The sequence below is a fragment of the Fistularia commersonii genome, chromosome 22 (assembly GCF_037954325.1).
Source record: "Fistularia commersonii isolate RoL2024-O1a breed Wild chromosome 22, RoL_Fcom_v1.0, whole genome shotgun sequence".
Lineage (NCBI taxonomy): Eukaryota > Metazoa > Chordata > Actinopteri > Syngnathiformes > Fistulariidae > Fistularia > Fistularia commersonii.
The window spans coordinates 9164348-9186235 of NC_141305.1; the positions used below are offsets into that span (position 1 = coordinate 9164348).

Sequence of the window (21888 nt, forward strand, 5' to 3'; positions counted from 1 at the left end):
ACCGCACCCAATACTCCTACTTCTGTAAGACAACACACACATTTAGAGTGCAAGCATGCATGATGAGGAAACACTGGTGTAACCTTCCATTTCTCTTTTGTGAAACAATATACTCAAGTGTACAGATAACAAAGAATGATCCGACAACTAACTAACTAACTAATTTTAACTTGTCGCAATATCTGAGTAGCTGTTGAGTTACAATTCAAGGAAAATGGAAATTTCATTGTTTTGCTGTCTGTAACATTGCTATGTTCACAGTTGCTTCTTCATCAACAATTTGATCTATAGCCAGAAATAACCAACCCAACAATAACCTTGTCTGCAGCCTGTTTAATCTGACAAATTTATGATTTTCACAGTCTGTGTTTCATCTTCACATACCCTCTTTTTCCTGTATCTTCTTTCTCACTTGCATTGTCCCTCCGGGCAATGGAAAGCAGTTTTATGTTTTGTATTTGTTGGGCAAAGCAGCTGTATCCAGGTCCCTCAGGTCATAAATTAAACTATTTTTTTTTTCTTTTTTATTTACCGTCAACAACATCCAATATAAGGTGTCCCTGTTTAATAAATTGCCAACTCTTAAATCAACTAAAGGGATTAATTGGTTGAAAGAGCTTTTCCCTCTATATCAACAGGACTTGGCTGTGATTGGTAGTGGGTTTACAGCCTTCTACTGGAGCAAACTAAACTTTGCTAAAGTGGAGGATAAACAAACAGGCCCTGTAATCTTATTGTGACACATTACCTGTGATCAGTGAAAGTACAACACATTACAAAGTTGAAATATATTCATAATAATCGTTTGCTGTGTGTACCTCCAGTTCTCAAAGCACATTACGCAAAAGCATAATCACCTGACAGGATTGCACTGTTTAATTGTGTTTACTGAATCGTATACACCGTGTGTGTATTATGAAAATAGATCTTGTTAGGGAGAACATTTTTCTGATTGCAACCATGTGCTTTGAACTTTACATGTTAGTTAAACTCTGTTGATTAGAAGTTACCTCATTTATATCTTTAATAGTGAAAGCCATTCACGTTGATTTCATTAGATACTTAATTTATAAAGGCTTCTAAAAATCAGCTAGTTAATCGTCTATGATGTTTTGCCTGCTTCCAGTAAAATTTCATCAATTAAATCTACTTTTAGGTGCCCTTTATGCTTTCAACTGCCTACACATGACACGTGAAACTTTTTCTTTTCTTTCTTTTTTTTGGGACAGTGATAATGTCCAGCAAGGGAATAGTGTTTTCTGGGGCGTAGCACCCTTCTTGTTGCCACTAACTGCAGCTTTTAGAGTTGAAATGATTTCAAAAGACCAAGGCATTCTTCCAAAGTAATAATTAAAATGCCTTTATTTGAATTTGGCGTATTCAAGGTTGAACGGTTTCCCTGACCAAGGCTATGGAGCCAAAGCACATGAGAGTTCCTCTGCAGTTCAACATCGCCAACTTAACTGCTTTACCACAGACTTGCCAACTTCCCATACCAGAAAGTACCTTTCATACACAGCCTTAATCACAAGTAGTATGTATCCAAGCCGTGCAACTCTCTGTTTTTGGAATCTTCAAATAACTTGACCTTGGTTCCTCCTAAATTTTTAAAACTCTACCAATAACCCTAGGTATTTCAGAAGGAACACATGCAATTACAGAAAGACAAAGAGCAAAACAGAGTTTTCGAAACTACTAGTCACTGCATTCAGTTAATTGGAAAAAAATGGGAAAATTGCAAGTGGTTCCCTTTATTTGCCCACCCTCTGACATCAAAACTGGTGTAAGCCTCTTTATAAAGGACACATTTAGAAATCCATTTGAAACTACAGATGGATGTGTCGCCTCCTATTTATAAGTTACACCTGTTTGCCTAACTGTTGTGTAATTCCACATGAATCAGAGCTGTTTCAGATAACACATGTTTCTGTGATGTGTCTGTGGCTATCTTTTAGTTAATCGTTGAGCTACTGTCACACATGTTACTGTGCTGTCTGGGGGTGGCTTTGTGAAATGGTTACGTGACCGCAAGAGCCGAAACATGACATGTAGCCAAAAGTTATTCAAAGAAATTTGTTTGTTCAGGGGCTTGCACCATGAACCAGGATTAGTGGTTCAGCCAGTTAATTTCGGGTTCACCCAGAGATTTTCAGTGGCATAAATGTGGTACATATGAAAACATGACCCCATACTTATCCGTTCTCTTGGAAAAATAAGATCACCAGGGTGGTTTGTGAGTGTCTCCTCTTTGCCATGAACTAACAGATTAATTTTACAGGAAAGTTTACTTTGTATTCTGAATTATTACTTTTTTTTTTTTTTTTTTTTAGAACTATTCCTTCCTTGTCAACATCACTTTAACTCTAGAAAAAAAAAGGTAATATTGGTGCTCACCATAATGCTTAGCCATGTATTAAAAACTCACATATTTGTTGGCCAAACAAATGCTCATTTATTTAGGGATCTTCAGCTGAAAGTCCCAAGTAGTTCAATATTTTTTAGAATTAAGATTACATTATTTTCCTCTTCTGGCAAGAGGGAATAAATAACATAAAACATAACAGTAGTCAATTTGTTATTTTAAAGTATTGGTGTATACTCACGATTTTTAAAATGTACCTTTTTATGATAATCTCAGTCACAGCTGGATAGATTAAATATGTGAATATGGAGGGTTTTTTTTACGTTTTTTAACCATCTGCATTTCTGTATTCCATCAGCCTATGTCAATTTGAATTCCTGATATTTGCTCCTGAGCTAAGTATGAGGCTCCGGACATGTACATACTTGAGATTAGTCCTCGGGTTTCAGCTTAGCCGCGTTGATTTATGTAAACACATTCACTGTCATCTTATCAAGACAATCCCGGTTCTCTCAGCAAGCTGATAACTATCTTAGTGATAGTGCTTATCCAGGATGTTTGTTTGATTTAGCTGAATGAAACCTCTTTAAGGGGTTCTGGATATGTTTTACTATATTGTCTGTGCGCTATCATAACTGCAGTTATTAGGGTTACTTTTGGATGGATTTCCTGTTAATTATTTAGTACTTTGTTGAACTGTGGATCTACAAAACTAGGCATGGCAGGATTTTCATATGAATATATTAATAATCTAAAATTACTCAGCAGAATGGTAGGCTATCTAATCTCTTGACTATTCAAGTAATCTGACTTGGCATTTGTGTCATATCATATGTTGTATAAATATAAACTGGCAACTATTTTTGTATAACAGGTGCTAAAATAACTCCATTTGCCTGGAGACATTAGTTGCCATTGGATTGCAACAGTGGATTTTAGCTCCATCAGTTGGAGGAATTTCTCTGGACTGTAACTTTTAAAAATGTTTATTTTTAATTTTAGTGACAGTTTTGACCTCAAATGGGGAACACATGCAAAACAGCAAAGTTAAGGCCAGAATGAAAGTACTGAAAGTAATCGTTTAAGACTCCCAATGTCAGGTTCAGTGGTGTTGGTGCTGAATTCTTGGGCTAATTTAGGCTTTTACATTCTTTTACCCTGTTCTTACTAGATCCTTTGTACAGCATCGGACCTTTGTTTTTATAAATGCCTTACATAACAAAGAATAACACAGTACTGGTGAGGTTGTGGAGTAGGGTTCATTTTATTGTAAGCCCTCTGACTTGGAGCTGGAATGTTGGTTTTGTCTGCTCATGTTTGTTGACATGAGAAATGCTTGAAGGGGCAATTGCTTCAGGTATCTGTAGGATATTGATATTGATTGTTGCCATGCTTGTTCACACAATGAAGCATATTTACTGTCTTCACTGTCGCTAGATTGACTAGAACAGATCATGGTGTCATGTTGACCTCTTGTCAATGCAACAGGGTGTAAAACTCACATTGGATTTTTAAATGATTTCATCCAAGACAAAATATATTTTCAGAAAATTAACATAAATATCTAAATTAATATGGAATATTTTTGTTTTGATTCTTTAGATTATTTAAATACAGGTTTGTCACAACACTTGTGTGATGAATCAACTACCCATAATACAGGAAGATGCCAGGCATCCCCCAGTATTACATCCATCCCAAAGGAGAACGCCTGATAAACATACTGACAAGCGTCCTTTGAAATTTGATATGTTGATATTATTCTTATCTTTTGGTCCCAATGTTGGCCAACACCTGCCACCCTGATTTAGTGCTAACATGTATTTGTTTTTAGACGGAAGGTCCAAATCCGAACACCTCTGTGTAATCTAATACATTCCTCAACTGTGTCTACCAGGTTATACAGATGCACACATTAATACAGTGTTTTATTTACTGCTGTTGGCCTTCCACTTTGATAAAGGACAATCTCTCTCACTTTCCTTTCTAAAGAGGAGGCATTCGAGCAGTGACCCTGTGTGAATGTGTCAGAGGTTATGTATAGCACTGAGTAATCAGTGCATTATCAAGTACATGTTTCCAAGGCCTCATTCTTACTCCTTCCTTCACAGATTGTCAGTCAGCCATGTTCGGTGATCAGCACTCTCCTTCATCATTCCATTCATCCGCTCTTTGTTATGTCGTTTCCCCTGACACACCCATATTGAGGTCGTTTAAGAAAGCCGGCTATTGCTAATTTTAATAAGGAAAAGCCTGTCTCAAACAGATGTAAATCATTGTCTCTAGACTTGCTCCCACAGCCATGTTTTACCTTGTCTGCATTCAACCTCAGCCTCGACACCTGTGAGTGTCAAACCACAGTCATTTTGTTTTCAGGTTGTTCACTTTTCCCATTCCCATGAGGTCAGTATCCATGAGGGGATTTCTTCGGATTTGGCACAAACCTCCTTGGACTTAAATATGTACTGATTTTAAGTTTAAGGCAGCTCTGTCTAAATCGTAGCTTTTGTAAACATGCTATCTCCAAAAGCATGGTGGAAATTCCATTGTCTGGCACAAACTAGTTGCAAGAGGAAGTCCACCTTTTAGTATTGTGGTCAGAAGCAGGGTTCGCCTGCAGGAGTAAAATACAGCCCTCAGAATGTTTTTCTGGAAATGTTAACCTGTCCTCGTCCTCTTCGTTCTCATGTTTCATGTTTCTCATCAGACGTAGTGTTTTTGCTCAAGAATTATGAATACAGTAGGATGTTGACATTTTATTTTAATGACATCAGCAAAATGTCTGCCTCTGTTTGAAATTGACATGTCATGCAATTAAATTTTTGAGCATTATTCAATGCTGTAAATCGGGAATGTTGGGCTCGACGTTCAGCTTTGAAAACTGCTGCTTGACCGGTTGTCGGAGGCAGAGACAAGCATTGTTTTGGCCAATAAACTCCTTTAACTTGCTGCTGAAGCATGTTAAGATTAATGTAGACTGCACCAAGAAATGAAAGTAATGGAAAAGTCCAAAACTAAGACTGTTAAAAGCTCTTTCACTGAATTATAAATGGTCGAAGGTAATGAATGAGCCTGTAAAAGGCCTTTCAGCTTCTGCTTAGTGTTTGTCTTTGTGAATCTTTAGCCTCCTGTGACTCCCTCAAACATGTTCCAGCAAAGGGACTCTTTGACTGTGGTGATAAGGTGAGGGTGTGTTCTGCATTTATTTAGGTTGAGTAACTCACTGTTATGCTTTGGACAGGAATTGCCTTTTAAATTTTTGGCAGCGTAACACAGGAATAATGGGGATGACTTACTACCTCCACCTGGAGCTCAACGAAGGATGGTGAAATTAAATTGTAGACTTACAGTGATTCATTATACTGGGATTATTATCAAACTTACTCCTTATCACCCTATAGATACTCAAAATCAAATATTTTAATCCTTTATTCAAGTGCTTAAGTGTCCCCCAATGGCGGTAAAAGGAGAGGGGCCAGAGCTGCTTCTTCAGTTTCCCCACCTAGACAGCTTAACTTCATATATTTCTGTTTTAGTCTGCTGAAAAACACATTTCCAATAAAAAAAATCAGGACTAATCTGACAGTTGCAGATGTTTTTAGACAGAATTTGAGATATCTGCAAACTTTCACATCCAACATTTTGCTGTGTAGACTAATGTTGTTCTACTGTCCAAGAAAGTAATGATAGTTGACAGAGGCAACACTTCTCAACTGCATTATCTCAATCTCAGATAATCAGATGTTTTTTGACCCCCTTCCCCCCAAAAAAGAGACTTTGTTGAAAGACAGCTCTTGCCTTAAACCTCCATTTTTATGTTTTTTTGAAAGCGCCGTTAGCCGTATCTCATATATATACATATACGTGTGTGTGTGTGTGTGTGTGTGTGTGTGTGTGTGTGTGTGTGTGTGTGTGTGTGTGTGTGTGTGTGTGTGTGTGTGTGTGTGTGTGTGTGTGTGTGTGTGTGTGTGTGTGTGTGTGTTAATTCAGGATGGTAGCTGTCAAAGCCTAAATAGTATGACCCTGTGATGTCAACGTGAAAAATGGGAGTGTATTAAATCCTTGAGAAAAGGATGAACTTGAGCACAAGTGCCTTATCAGGTGCAGGGAGTGACCATGAATGCCATTCCCACAATTCTCTTTTCTTTGTTTCACTGAATGGAAAGGATTGGCAATTAGAAAAGCACTAACATCTGGCGTCATTGCTCTTTTCCACCTTCCTCTTGTCTTTTATGGTCAAATCCTTTTGTCTAAATCTCAGTTGCATTTCACTTGACAAGTTCCTGTTGTCTCATGCACTTTCTCCACATTGGATGTTAGTTCACTGTCTCACATCAACAAACACATACGCACACACACAAGCACCAGCTCAAGGACAAGAATGCATTCATATATCCCCAAGAACAAACCCTCTAATATAGTGTCGCTATCAATAAACAGCACAAGTTGAGTTGCTTTTGGAGAGACTGCGGTAATTACCAGGACAGGTATATCAAATTTCTCTGTCCACCCCAGCAAGATCTGAGAACTGAGGGATTTTCCATGGTTTGTCTTTTATAGGCCAGGTTTATCAGTTCATGCACGGGCACGCCTCTGTAAGCTGTGTGCAGTTCGGAGACAGTAGTCCTCTGTACCAGCCTCATTAAAAGAGGCATGGTTCAGTAGACAGCAAACACACAGTCAATCAACCACCCACCCATCACTGTCTTTGTCCCCGCTCTGCCTCCATAAACCACCACTTCACCTTTCATTATCTCTGACCACTGTAAGCGTCTCAGCCTTAAAAGGATGCTCCTTACCGACACTGTTGGTTCTTTAATACAAGAGGGATTAACGTTTACAGTGTTTCACCATTATGAATCACTGCTTTTTTTTTAGTTGAGGAAAAAAAAAACATATATAAAACCTCATACACATATACATATATATATGACCTTTACTGACCACTAGCCATACAGTGTTGCATGGATGGTAAACATAGGCTTCCAATGCATACTGGGAGACCTGAAAAGCCTGGATAGTAGCGGAGCGAATCTCAGTGGCAGGATGTAACTTTTAAATTTTCTGGAAAAAAATGTCCTTCAGTGTCCTGAGAAACTATAAAAACTCCTGTCTTTGGTCCTATTAAGATCAACATCCATTATTTAGTCTAACATTTTTTTAAAAGTTGATTATCTGTTGTTCAATGCTGCAATGAAAGGGGGAAAAACAACAAATAAAATGACCAAATGCTTGGAAAGTTTGAAGGCACATGACAAAAAAAAAATTAAAATTGATTGAAAAGGAGCAATGTATTTCCTGAAAATTAGGAAGAAATCACCTTTAAGATTAACATATTATATTGAATTGTATCAAGAATTTTGAAATTAAAATGATCTGAAAATTACCAGAAATATGACACAAAATATGAACATATATGTAAGTTAAGATTTATAACTATTTAGAAGGAAGCAAATTTAGGAGGAATTTTGTTCAAAATACAAGTTGAAACTGCCTGTCATATCATGGAAAGGTCCTTGAAAATCCTTAACTGTATAGAGAGCACCTGAATGGAGGATGCATGCACACTCTAGCTTCTGACGTCTCTCTGGCCACTTTTGTCACTTAATTTGAATTTACCTCGGTCATCAGGAATCTCTCAGTCACTTTTCTTTCTCCCTCTTGTGTTCAGGTGCAACAGAAGCAAAGTGTTGCTAGTGAAGAGGAAGGGAAAGACTCCGAAACTCCACTGTGTGAGACCGATAGTCAGTACGGGACCTGGGACACAGGGCTGCGAACCGACGACAGGTAAACAGTGTCTCATTCTTATGCTGCCGGACAGATGGTTGCTACCGTATCATTTGTAAATATTGTTGAATGTAATACTGTAAGTGCAGGCGGTAAAAATTTCAGGTGCGAAATTTTACCACCACCAAGGTAATTTTGTGTCTGTGCTATTCTCTATAATGATTTAATTTAGTGATCAGGACTCAGTTTCAGAGTTTTGGAATAAGTGCCTAATACAACTTTCCATCTCTGTGCAAATTTCCTTCTTTTAAACAAAAACTTCCAAATTGGAAATTACAGTTTGCTTTGGGGATAGTACTGTAACTTGTTTTAGAGTGGAGTTACTATTTAATCAGTTACTGACCTCCTGTGGTCAGAAACAAAAATCACATGTAAGTACGCATGCTAAAATCAAATGGCAAAATGCAATAGCTGCCTGAACATGTCCCGCTCAAAAAGACCCAATGAATTCATGTCTTTCATCCAAATTGAAATTATTGTATTTGCACACTTTGTGTTTCTTTGGCAAACCAGCTGTGGTCTGCTTTTATGTGTCATCCCCTGCATAAGTTCCATGGCAGTGTCACTGCAAGACGAAATGACCAGTGTGATACAGACTAATTTTCACTGGCACAGATGCAAAAGGCAAAGACGCCGGAATCCGAATTCGAAATCTAGCTCAAAAAAATCAAGCAAAATTAGAAATCAATTTAAAGCCGGCTCCTTCTTTGTCTTGAAGATACCAACAACTCACATGCTATTTACATCCGACATCTCCTCAGGGATTACTTTTTATCTGATGTTGTGTCTCCACTCTACGTGCAAATAAACACTACTTCATTAAAGTTTGCAAAAACTAAATTCTAAAACTGGCCAATTTCCTCTGACATTTGAGATTTAGTAGCAGATGTATTACTCACAAGTGTGAATGAAAACATACAATCATTCACATATATTTTATTTCTTTTAAGGAAATAAGTTATTGTCTGAATAACCTCAGTGAGATTGACCATGGGAGGTTACTTCTAATGAGAGTGTCATCTATTGGCAATTACTTTGCTTAAACACAATTCAAATAACAAAATCATAAAATTGTATATCCTTCCAAGATCAAGTAAAGGGAAAGGGTAAAAATCTGATATGGTAGAGAAGCAGAAATCGTCTACTTATTAGGGTTGGAAATATTGTTTTGCAAGTTTTAAAAAAAATTTCCATTCTGTATGTCAGAAGGGTCACTCTTGCTATTCAAATTATCACACCTTTTCTAGTTAGAGTTAATCAGAGGATGAGGTATTAATGTGCCTGTCTTCTAAAATACATCTTAACATTATTCAGCATTGATGCGTCTTCTATTTCAGTCTTACCCCTGCCACTCCCAGTTCAGAAAGTAACCTCAGCCCTTCCCTGAGGAATCCCACTCCATCACAAACACCGGATGATCACACCTCAAAGGTCGATGCTGATACCTTGGATGGACTGCATCCATCGTCCTCACCTGACAACCTGTCTTTTCCTGAGGTGAAAGTCATCTTAGTTTACCTCCACATTGTCAGTTGGTCTGTCACACCTGATTCAAAACCAAGATCATATAACTTGTGTCGTTTGGGGTTACCAGGCCCCGATCACTCTGTTAGACAACAGTGCTCTCCGCTCCAGAGCACAGCTGGCAAGGAAGCGAGCTCCAAGGACTCGGCCATCCAGAGCAGCCCATCAGAGCACTGAACAGGCAGAGGGAGGAACCTCCGACGATTGGTTGTACAGAGACTCCACAGGTAAGCTTGCAGGTCTTTGTGTTCCAAATACTCAATATGGATTATGTGCTCACCTGCTAATGTGGAACAAATATACTAGAGCAATAAATTGACTAATACTGTCAGATCTATAACCAATGAAGAGTATAGATAATGGAAAAGTCATAACCCCCTAAACAGGTTTTGCAGAAGCTCAACAATGTACTTCAAATACCCTGTAAAGTCCCCAATTTAAAAATATGTGTAAAAAAAAAAAAAATCCGCCCATCTTAATTAGGGCAGTGTGGAAGAAACTTGTTATATGGATAAACTACTTGAAAATAATTCTTAGACATACATATTCTAGTAATCGTTTATATATTTAAAGTAATAGCAGAGTAGTTGTTTAATTACATTCTGAGAGATATCTGAAACGGCATCACACCTTTAAATATGTAATTTAAATTGTATTTGTTGAATATTTTGTTCCTACTTTTCTGTTCATTTCTCAAGGCAGTCTACAGATTTCTTTATTTTTTCAACTGATCATTCAGCACTATTCAGTGGGAATCTGGTCCTTGATAAGAGTCTTAATTGCCATTTTTTAAGGCCAAAAGAGAAAAAGAAAAGTATTTAACAGACAATGGCCTGTGTTTGGAAGGAGACAGAAAAATGAAGCTGAAGCTTACTAAGAAGATCTAATCAAACCGACACACTATCCCACCAGCACTTTTTCAAAATATATTACGTTGCACGCTAACAATTGATACGTAAATGTTTTGTTTTGTCGTTGACAGAGGAGAAGCTTGAGAGTAAGAACGGCGACTCTGACAGTGAGGAGCAGGCCAGGGGAGCGGTCGCTGCTTCTGCTGCTACCTCTCAGCCGCAGAGGATCGCCCTTTTCCCAGGAGTTGACCCTCTAGCTTTAAAGGTAAGAATTTGTAGGATTAAAATGTCAGCTAATATTTTCATCCAACAATCTCTTGAATATCCCTTGCTATTCTACTGTTTTGGTGAAGCCCCCTATTTTTTATCTTACGCATTCATTGTACAGGGAGTTTGTCTTAATTTGCTTTCAATGGAGCCTGAATTGCATTAAAAAGTGACATGCATGCCATATGTGTTGTCAGGCCCAGCTGAGGAAGAGGGGCGACTCAGACAATCAAAGCGACGGACCGTCTCCTTCTCAGCTCTCTCGCTCTCCCAAGTCCCCCTTCCTGCCAAGAGCAGCCCGTGTACTTCCCCCACCTGGTGGGAAAGAGAATTGGTATGAGATGACAGTCTGAAGAAAATATTCTCTCTGCTGTCAGACAGTCTCCCACATTAAGTTTCTGCCTCTATCTTTTGTAGTGAGGAAGATTCTCCCCAGTGGCTGAAAGAGCTCAAGTCTAAGAAGCGCTTGAGTCAATATGAAAACGAGAGCTAAGTTAACATGAGGTGAGAGTTTCTCTGTTTTTCTTTACATGTGTTGTTTTTCACTCTTATCACAATCAATTTCTTTTCTCCAGGTTGCCTTAAGAGACAAATAGAAGAGAGAAAAGCCTTAACTTTTGACCCAGAGAGTAGGAGGGATAAACCTGCTGCTGCTTTGTTTTTTGTTTTTTCTCTTGCTGTCTGGGTTGATCATTGTGCATGGTGCCTTTTTAATGGAGAGCCTTTCTCTGATGGGAGACAAGAGGGAGAAAAAGAAATCATCAGACTGCTTATCCATTTCATGTTTGTTACCAGTCGGAGCTCTTCTTTGCCAGAAGGGACTTCACATGATCACTTTAATAGGGACCAGAAGAAGTTGGGTAGTAGAGAATCTAAAATGGCAATTATTTCCTGTCATGCTGCATTTCAGGAAATGGTTAATGTGTGAGACCACGGCACACTTCGTGATTTGCTGGCAGGCAATCCAGCCAATCCTCTAGAAGATGTTTAGTTTCCTTACTTGATTAATAAGTACAAATTGACCATGTGTCTGTTTGCCCTATGTGTTTGTTACCAATCTTTGGAGGGTTTTTTTTTCACACAATCATTGCCATAGGACAGCATTTCAGACATTAACGTTTTCCTTCTTAAACTAGGGGAATAAATCACTGCGGACTGACTTGACAGTTGGTGTATATCAATGATAGTAAACAGGAGCTGATATATTTGTATTGTTTTCACAATGACAGAACTAGTTTTGGGAGAGAGAAAAAAGCTGCATAACTTTAACAAAGGCTCTTACGCCTTATACTTTGATACACTCCTCACCTCCAGTGTCACAATTGCTGCAACTGTAAATGTTTTTGTCTAAATACCTATTTTTTCTTTGTGGAACGGAATTAGGGACTTTTGGCCAAGTGACTTTGCATCAGTCAATCATGCACACTCTTTATCAGCACAATTACTCTTAGATTTTGTATGAAAACACTAGTCAGCGTCTATTAACAGACTGTTATCAGCTTCCATTTTAAGCCATACTTTCACCGTGTAGTTCTCAATATGCTCCTCTGTCATCTTCTGTGCAATGTATGTTTTTCCTGCAAAATGTGTCCTCCTATAATGTGCATGCACAATCTTTGCTGTCAAACTTGTTCAAACTGACTGGGCCAGTGTGTGTGTGGGAGGGGGGGGATGCACCACTTGGGTTCACTACATTGTTTAAATGTCGCTCAAAACAGATGTAAAAGTGTCTGTTTGCAGCCACCTTACAGCAATATCCTCTCTGATGGCTGCCATCCACCCACCCACTCACTCTGCACTCCAGTAAAGCACTTTGATGCACTTCAGCACTGACCTCTGCCCTGTCTTCTCCGCCATGTTGTATCAATTGTCTGTATTCAGGTAATATCATTGGAATGTTCGTGCATCAAAAGTGAATGTCTAGATCAAGTCTTTGGAGCGATTGTCCCTGTTTTCTATGTACATGAGGTTTTACTTTGTCATAAATTCATGGGTTTATTTTTTATGTCCTTTTGTCCTTTTTTTTTTTTTTATTTGAAAGCAAAGATGCATATTGCACTGTGTTGTTCTGGCCAGTGTCCTAAAGTGAATAAATTCTTAATAAAACATACTTGACTTGAGCTGTTGTCTGTGTCTGATATTCAGTTATTCAGTTTTCTGCACCCTTTCTATTCTAAATGTGGAAATATGGATATATTGTGTTGTGCTATGGCATTACTCAAACCATTTTACGCTGCCTAAGCTTCTTAAGATGACATAAAATTGAGATGACTCAGACTGTTCAAAGCCAAACATGTGAATGATGTAGTGACATGGAAACAGCTGAATTTGATTTAAACAACACTACTGATTTTGTGAGGAGGCTGGGTGCAATTTTGAAAGTGTAGTCTGAGTGTGTGTATGTTTGTGTGTGTTTGTGCTGAGTAGGGCTGTTTGCTGAATCCTCTTGGCTCGCACTCCCTGTGCCCGCACACAGTGCTCACTGGCAGGCAGGCCGACAGGCAGGGCAGCGTGTGCCAACACAGCTGCCTATTGAGAGGCAGCGTTACGGACACAATGTGAACGACAGACTTGCTGTATCAACAGCTCCCCCTTTTCTGCTGTTGTGGCCAGAAATAAACCATAAATACCCCCCCTCTCCCTGCCCTCTAATGGCTCAACCCCACCAAACACCAAGTGGCACAGAAAAGAGGGACACAACCACTTCCTAGCAGGCATACCCAGGTAAAAGCTTCTTGTTGGGACACAATATTTGAACTGTTTTTTTTTCCTTCAGGGAGTGTGATCGAACCTGATGGACTATTTTAATCAAAGGATTTCTGTTTTGAGTCTTCTAAATCATTTGCATCGTCAGTTGCACAAAATAAGCAGATATGTCTAATCCGTACCATTTTTAGTTTAAATTCTGCTACTCTATATTCAATAAAGACATTGAAACTAGAAGCAAAAAAATAACAGACGAGGGTGACATTGAGCCGTTATCCTGTGTGCATGTCCGTACCTGTGTTCGCCGGTACTTTCATGATGGATCGTGTTTTGCATGTGTTTATGCTGTTTCCAAAAAGTGGAGGAGCAGTGGATCAGGAGGATGTCTGAGCAGCAGAGTGCCCCGGAGCAGCTGGCTGCTGGGAAGAGCCAGGGTGGAGCTGGAGCCACGTATAAGGTACTGGAATGGCAATGTATGCTCATCACATACAAACCAATGACCCGAATCTGTGCAAAAAATAAAAATCTAAGAGGTCCTCAGCACTTTCAATAACCCAATTTGTACATTGCATGTTTCATCTTGTTTTTCTTTTCCTCTGTTTTCACTATTTCTTGTCACTCCAACCCTCCAACAATAACATCCCAATACTCTGATCCAGGTGGTTGTCTTTGAGTTCGAGAACTTCCAGGGCAACAAAGCCGAGTTTTCTGCAGAGTGTAAAGATGTGACAGAGAAGGGCCTTGAGAAGGTTGGCTCTTTGATTGTTGAATCAGGGCCGTAAGTATTCAACCACTTGTCTAGAGATTCAGTTTTGACCATTAACAGTGTACTCAACTTGAACACTAAGCTGCTCCTCACCGATCTGCTCTGCGTTCTCTTGGCAGTTGGGTGGGTTATGATCGGCATGGGTTTGCAGGAGAGCAATTCATTCTGGAGAAGGGCCAGTATCCTCGCTGGGATACCTGGACCAACAGTCAGAACAGCTACACCCTCTTGTCTCTAAGGCCCCTTAAAGTGGTGAGTGACTGGTCGCAATACGAACCTGTACATGCTCTATTGTACATGAAGAAAGATGAGGGACCATGACTGTCCAACATGAAGTAAATGATCATTTGCATTTTAGCATGAAGATTTCAAGCATCACTTTGACTTTTTTCAGGATGGTGCTGACCACAAACTACACCTTTTTGAAAACGCTGGGTTTACTGGTAGAAAGATGGAGATTGTCGACGACGACGTGCCAAGTTTGTGGGGCCATGGTTTCCAAGATCGTGTTGCAAGCATCAAGGCTCTGAATGGAACGTAAGGCATTCCTCTGTCACTCCTTCAGAATCACCATTTTGAATACACAACTTTACATATCATTTCTTCCTATTCGGACAGTGCGTTTTAGCAAGTGTCACCGTTTTGGTGTTTTCCCTCCACTAGATGGGTTGGCTACATGTATCCAGGTTACAGGGGACGCCAGTTTGTCTTTGAACGCGGAGACTTCAAGCACTGGAACGACTGGGAGGCCCCCGCGCCACAGATCCAGTCTGTCCGACGTGTCCGAGACATGCAGTGGCACAAGAGGGGATGCTTCACTGCTCCAGAACCAGCACCAGCTCCTGGTCCCGGCCCTGATCCCGATCCAGCCCCAGCACCTCCTGCACCTCCTGCCAAAGCGGGATCCAGCTAAGCAGATAGTCTCGCCCTCTGCCTTAACCTAACCATGACAAATGCTGCTTGCTCCCACTGAGGAGTGCCATGTATGTTTCAGTGGCAAATAAAAGTTGTTTGACCTGGATTTGGATGTGTTTGTTGGTGATGTTGTAGACCTAAGTCAGTGTAGGTGGAAATTGTTGAGAAAACTTTATCATGTAAAATGATGAATTGCAGATGTGTTTGATTGGATTTATTTCAAAATAGTTGGTCCAACTTTTAATGCTCGTATTTTTCCAGCTTGCACAGCCAGCTCAAAAAAAAAACGCACCAAACATTTGGGAGCACATGAAGAATTCAATAAACTGACAAATCTGCTTAAAAGCTAAGGAAATTATATCATACTGTTTCTGTACTTAGCATAAAATAACCTTCGCATACCCATCCACAGTCATCGTTCAAAATGTTTTCAAATGAGCAGATATAAATTCATATGAAAGTATTGTAAAGTACCTCGACATTTTGATAAGTCTCCATCAATGTTAAAAATCTAAATAGTTTTCATTTGACAATGTAATTTCTAGTGATGTAACACAAACCACATGTAAATCCTTACTGAGATATAATCTTGAAAGCAGTGTTCATTCAACGTCTAACATTTATAAAGAACTACAAGAGAAATTTAAAAACATCCATCCATCCATCATCCGCCGCTTATCCTGCACTCAAGGTTACAGGGGGATGCTAGAGTCCCAGCTGTCTTCGGGCGAGAGGCTGGATAAACCCTGGAATGGTCGCTAGTCAATTGCAGGGCCACAAAACAGACGGACAAGCATTCACTCACTCAGTCATTCAGGGCAATTTTCCCCATTTTTTTTTTTTTTTCAATTTACCTGCTGCTGTGGGAGGAAACCAGAGAACCTGGAGGAAAGCCATGCAGACACGGGGAGAACACGCAAACTCCACACAGAAAGGTCCTCTTGTCAATTTAAAAATAAACATATATAAATGATTATATCAATAAATCATTTTTTAAATATACCAACAATAAACATGACATATGATCTACCATCTAAATAACGGTACTTTAATCAACATTTAGTAAGGTTGCCATGCATTGCCCCCTAATGCCTGAAAAATAAACATAAACAAATATATCAAGTATTTTGATCCAGTTTTATTGATTTTAAAGTTAAAGAAGTCGATTTTACAAACTTGAAATATTTTGACATGACCTAGACCATGACCAAATTAATTTCTAAGAAGTTTGTCATTGTTTCATCTACAGATGGTGACGGTCACTATTACTCCTACAATGACTCTCCACTGACAATATGATGTGTAGCCAAAATCTTGCTAATAAACCAAATAATAACTTGATAAATCATACACTATTCTGTCATATGTTACATTTATCATTTTAAATGTGCAAAAAAAAGACTCATTTCATTCACGCTGCGTAACTCAATCTGACCCTGTGTCTTCATAAAAACATATCATGATGTGCCTCCTTTGGTTTCAACAGAATTTAGAAGATGACTCTGTGCTTAAAGAGCTGCTATTATACAAAATATGTAAGGTTTCCTAAGAGACCGCAGCTCAGTTCTGCATCTAGACTGAGATCATCATTTTGTTTAGACTTGTGTTTGAAATAAAGCAAGACTTTAGACAGTAACAACACGGGTATGAACATAAATTATTCTTTCAAAATTCTCACAGAGCAATGGAATGTAATCTGAGAGAGATATTTCAGGCATTATGTTTTAACAACAGAATTGTAGTTGATTAAATTCAATGGTTATGTTGCTACCCTCAGAAAATTCCCTTGGCTTTCTTGAGATATTGGATTCACCTTGCCTTTCGTACCGGTACTATTCTTTATTCTCATCATTAAGCAAGTCAGTGCATAGCTAAATCTACACTGCCTCATTATTACTATTATCATTATCATTATTAAAAACATGCAGCAGGTTCATTGGAAAAAAAAAACTGGAAAATTGCTCAGAATGAGTGAGTGAGTGAATGGTTGTCTGACTGTATATGTGGTCCTATGATTGACTGGCAACCAGCCCAGGGTGTACCCAGCCTCTCGCCTGATGACAGCTGAAATAGGCTCCAGGATCCCCCACGACCCTGAGTGCAGGATAAGCAGCAGATGATGGATGGATGGATGATTTATTATTCAAGGTAGTGAATTGTTCTCTAATGCACTACCTTGCACTAGTTTGCACAACTTGCCATTTTGCACAACCAACCACGACTGCCCCGATCTCACTTTTTTTTCACTTATTTTCATGCCTGTTACATGTTGTCTCCTCAGCACCGTCAACCAAAGCAAATTCCTTGTAGCTGCAAAATCCCTTTGTGAACACAGCAATTGTGATTCTGATTCTGATTATTATTAATAGAGAGTACCTTGTGCAAATTGAATTTTTTTTTCGTGCAATGGTAAATTTAGGGTTCTGTCAAGCTTGTCCTTCTCCACAAATACTGACTTAATATAAAACTTAATATCAGCTCAGTTTCAAAGTGTGAAGAACATTTAATATTTAACATTTTCTCCATTTACCAAGCCTGTTTAATATGTAGTCAAGCCGTCTCATAGATGACAAAAATGTACACATAGAATCCATTTAGACTGAAAGTATCTGGATGTATTTTGTAAATGTTTTCCTTGCAGCCTGAAAGTTTTGGAAGATTATATATCACTGTCTAGTGCACTGGAAAGTAACTGCACTGAACCTCCAGTCCAGAAGGTGTCAGTAAAAAGAAGATAAGAGTCATATAACATTCTGGCCCTGCAAAGAGAAGCACAGGCCATCATTTATTTGTGTGTGTATGTGTATGTGTATGTGTGTGTGTGTGTGTGTGTGTGTGTGTGTGTGTGTGTGTGTGTGTGTGTGTGTGTGTGTGTGTGTGTGTGTGTGTGTTTGTGTGTAAGAACTGCAGTTTATCCTTTGGCACTCCAGCTGAAAGCACAGTGACAGAGAACCAGAAAGAATCAACAAATCTGAAATCTTAAGCACTGACAGCCATGCTTTTAAGGCACAACAATGGGAAACATATCGAAGCCAAATAAAGCCTCTAGCCAAATAAACTGGTACAGAAAGTTCATTTGACACCAAAAGAAGCCAATAGATAAAATTAGAAAACATAAAAAATGTTGCTTTTTTGGGGGGAGGGAGATTATTGTGAGCTATTCACTAGTGATACTTGGAGTAAAAGGGCTCAGAGAGCAAACTGGTAGAAAAGAACCAAAAACAAGTTGCTCTATCTTCAGAGAAAATGCAGTATATATGAGTGATTTGATAACATATCAATTATATTTCTACATTGATTATACTATTTATATATGATTATACTGATCATATATGTATAAATGTATGCATATACATATTGTTTTTATATGCACAGATTAAGTATATTTCTCATCATACAGATAGATAGATAGATAGATAGATAGATAGATAGATAGATAGATAGATAGATAGATAGATAGATAGATAGATAGATAGATAGATAGATAGATAGATTTTAGCAGTCTCTGGGCTGTTTTTCATTTCAGTCTGAGTCTACACAACACAGTAAACCCCGTCTTTTACAACCTTTCTCTCTTTCTCTCCCTCATTGTAGGTGTGGGACTCTTGGCACTGTTTGTGCTGAATCATGGGGATATTGAACAATGACTGGCTGCATGAAAGTGACAACTAATGAAATAACTTTGTGAGAGTGTGACACCCCAGGGAGGGGGGAGGCCACACAGTGACCCGTCATTTCAGTGTGCTGGGCCTATGGCAGGCCGATCTGAAGGCCGGCTTGGACACGATGGGTACTGTTGGCAGAGTTTCCACCCCTGGGCTTCCCATATATATTGAGCTCACTTTGCCATCAAAAACACACTGGCACAGGCAGGTACTGGTAAGCGGTTTATGTCCCTAACTCTGTATTTTATAAAGTTTATAATTTTATCAACTTTTATTTTCATGTCAGTATGTGTTAGGTATCGTTTCTACAAACTATATCCCCTTTTTTGCATTGTTTTAATTCACAAACCGATTGACTTTAAGAATTCGCTTTGAAGGACAGGAATAGCAACCAATTATAAATTTAGTCTATTAAAACAGAATTAACAATACCATAAGCTCTGGCAAGCTCAAATTTTAGATTTAAAACTTGTATACGATTACAAATCCATTCAAAAAACATTTACAAGAAACAACAGGAGCGTCTTTTGGCTTGTTTGTTTTTTTCAGTTTCATCCTTCACTATGGCCACAGACCACCAGAACCCTGCATCCAAGCAGCAGCAGCCAGGCACCAGCGCATTCAAGGTGAAGCAACGTAATAGACAAGAAAACAAACATCTGCAGCTTCCGGACGATTGAAGCGTTTTACTGAACCCCCTTTCCCCCCCATTTTTTGGATACAGCTGATTATCTATGAGCAGGAAAACTTCCAGGGACGCTGCCATGAGCTGACTGGTCCCTGTACAAACCTCCAGGAAGCAGGCGTGGAGAAAGTGGGCTCCATACTGGTGCTTTGTGGACCGTGAGTGTGGGTCAGAGACCGAGAGAAAACTAGAATCCTACTTAAAACCCATCATACAGACCAGAGAGTAGGATGTAGTTGGATCTGAATGAATAATGGATGGAAGAGGAAAAAAAAAAAACCCAATGTATTTCCTACTGATTTGGTCCCCCAAAAAAAATACAAACTCTCCATCTCTCTGCTGATTTTCAGATGGGTGGGATATGAACAGGCCGAATATAAGGGGGAGCAGTATGTGTTTGAGAAGGGGGAGTATCCTCGCTGGGACTCCTGGACCAACAGCAGGCGCAGTGACACCATTGTTGCATTCCGCCCCATTAAAGTGGTGAGAAAGCAAACGATATCCTCCTGCATATCGCTTTAAGTGCTTCAAACCTCCCTTACCTTCATGTTTTGCTCCCCTTTCAGGACAGTCAGGAGCACAAGATTGTCCTATACGAAAATCCCAGCTTTGCAGGGAAGAAGATAGAAATCATCGATGATGACGTCCCTAGCTTCCACGCACACGGCTACCAAGAGAAAGTCTCCTCTGTGCGGGTTCAGAGTGGCACGTAAGTCTCATCATCCTCATAAGTTTTATGTACCGTACTTAGATGCTACATGTCCAACTGACCCTTGTCTGTCCCTCTCCACGGTGCTCCAGGTGGGTGGGCTATCAGTATCCAGGCTACAGAGGCTACCAGTATCTCTTTGAAAAGGGAGAATATAAGGACAACACTGAGTTCGGAGCCCAGATTCCCCAGATCCAGTCAGTTCGCCGCATCAGAGACATGCAGTGGCATCAGAGGGGTGCTTTTCACCCTGCCAACTAAGCTTGAGATTCCTCCCCATTCTGAACCTTGACCTCTGCAGGCTTGTTCCCTTCCAGGACCCCTTGTCCCTCACCTAACTGCATTTTTGATAGGCCTACCTGATGCAAATGTTGCAGTTTTGACAACCTTTGAGGCAAATTAATAAATCCTTTATGCTCATTTCACTTCGGTTTTGTGGTTGTTGCATCTCCTCCTTAAATTCTTCACTTTTATCTGCACTTTCAGAAATATTGAAAGTGATTCAAGGGAAATCCACAAAAAGGACTATAATGTAACACATGGCACTTGGCAAAAAATAACAAAATCCTTAATTTCATGTACATGTATTTCTGCTGTGAGACTACTTTTGGACAAGAGTCCGTGTGTGATCACACATTGGACTGAAAATGTTAAAAATCCATTAAAGAATCGGGAAATTCATATTTCCTCTGCGCCAAGTGCAAAATTTGCCGATCTGGCTCAAGTATGCACACAGACTAAAAAATTGATTTTAAAGGTTTACACTTTGGTGAAATGTCACTTGTTTAAAGATAAAGAGGAAAAAGGGAAATGTAACTGAATAAATAAAAATTGCTAAATGGTGCACTTACTTATACATGCAGAATGTTGGTCAAAAAATTCAGATAGACAGGGTGAACAAACATGCTACAATTGAAAGCTTGAGTCTAATTTATTCTTCAGATTTCGATTTTTTGTTCATTTTTATTGGGGGGGGGGGCAGTTTGAATCATTTTATTATCCCGTCTTATTTTATCTTATTATTCAGACTCCGGTATTATCAAATGATACTGACATATTCAACGGAGCTATACAGTATGTATATCTTTGTGTGTGCGTGGGTAAAATAATAAAAAAATAAAATATCTAAATATACATAAAAATAACAATATCTGTTCAGTGACAAATTCAAATTTCATAAAAGGCTTATGCTGCTAAATGCTAAATTCAGACAGGTGTTAACACATTTTAATCAAACAAATTTCCTCCTCATTGTGTTGTTGACATTTGCGATATTCATTGTTGTAGCGGAGTGCTGGAGGAAGGGTTGGAATTCCCGCTGCGAGCCTATTCGCAGGCAGATCCCTACATCGTGTCCTTGGACTCCTAGGAATTTGCGAATTGCAGATGCAAAGAGCCACCAAGAACATCTTGGATGCAGCTGAGAAGGGTTCACGTTGGCGCTGGTTTAAGAGGGGGAAGGCGCGGCGTAGTGCCCTACCTGGACACAAGTCGGGGGACTGATCACCCCTGGCTGGGTCGCCCGAGTGAGTGTGTATGACTAAGACCTGAAACACCCAGTGAACTCGGGAGAGTCACCATTGAGATGTGTCCAGGTTGCACCACCATTTTAGGTCTAAAATGTATTTTAGGTCTAAGGCAGGGGTTTCAA

At 39.4% G+C, this 21888-nt stretch overlaps 3 protein-coding genes across 3 annotated transcripts in view; all 3 read left to right on the forward strand.

The window, feature by feature from the left end:
• The window catches only part of LOC147221644 (uncharacterized), a 28862-nt gene extending 15951 nt beyond the window's left edge, over positions 1-12911 (forward strand). Inside the window, exons 7-13 of the mRNA XM_086169876.1 lie at positions 8034-8149; positions 9487-9646; positions 9744-9900; positions 10656-10789; positions 10989-11125; positions 11209-11295; positions 11367-12911. Of these exons, the coding sequence (XP_086026002.1) occupies positions 8034-8149; positions 9487-9646; positions 9744-9900; positions 10656-10789; positions 10989-11125; positions 11209-11284 (780 nt within the window). The 3' untranslated portion in view covers positions 11285-11295; positions 11367-12911. The remainder of the gene's footprint in view (positions 1-8033; positions 8150-9486; positions 9647-9743; positions 9901-10655; positions 10790-10988; positions 11126-11208; positions 11296-11366) is intronic.
• A 451-nt stretch (positions 12912-13362) lies between these two features.
• Positions 13363-15284, forward strand: LOC147221645 (beta-crystallin B3-like). Its single transcript, XM_086169881.1, has 6 exons — positions 13363-13515; positions 13857-13954; positions 14157-14275; positions 14383-14515; positions 14658-14800; positions 14927-15284. The coding sequence occupies exons 2-6, from the start codon at positions 13880-13882 to the stop codon at positions 15174-15176; spliced, it is 720 nt and encodes a 239-aa protein (XP_086026007.1). The 5' UTR covers positions 13363-13515; positions 13857-13879; the 3' UTR covers positions 15177-15284.
• Positions 15285-18981: 3697 nt separating this feature from the next.
• Positions 18982-20662, forward strand: crybb2 (crystallin, beta B2). The gene is made up of 6 exons (XM_086169882.1): positions 18982-19057; positions 19393-19469; positions 19568-19686; positions 19879-20011; positions 20095-20237; positions 20330-20662. The coding sequence occupies exons 2-6, from the start codon at positions 19407-19409 to the stop codon at positions 20496-20498; spliced, it is 627 nt and encodes a 208-aa protein (XP_086026008.1). The 5' UTR covers positions 18982-19057; positions 19393-19406; the 3' UTR covers positions 20499-20662.
• Positions 20663-21888: the final 1226 nt, after the last annotated feature.

Bases quoted from the DNA above. Each gene is read 5' to 3' on its own strand.
- LOC147221645 (XM_086169881.1), top strand. From the start codon at position 13,880: ATGTCTGAGCAGCAGAGTGCCCCGGAGCAGCTGGCTGCTGGGAAGAGC. The intron at 14,516-14,657 runs GTGAGTGACTGG...GACTTTTTTCAG, and splicing joins CTCTAAGGCCCCTTAAAGTG to GATGGTGCTGACCACAAACT. The intron at 14,801-14,926 runs GTAAGGCATTCC...TCCCTCCACTAG, and splicing joins ATCAAGGCTCTGAATGGAAC to ATGGGTTGGCTACATGTATC.
- crybb2 (XM_086169882.1), top strand. From the start codon at position 19,407: ATGGCCACAGACCACCAGAACCCTGCATCCAAGCAGCAGCAGCCAGGC. The intron at 19,687-19,878 runs GTGAGTGTGGGT...GCTGATTTTCAG, and splicing joins ATACTGGTGCTTTGTGGACC to ATGGGTGGGATATGAACAGG. The intron at 20,012-20,094 runs GTGAGAAAGCAA...CTCCCCTTTCAG, and splicing joins CATTCCGCCCCATTAAAGTG to GACAGTCAGGAGCACAAGAT.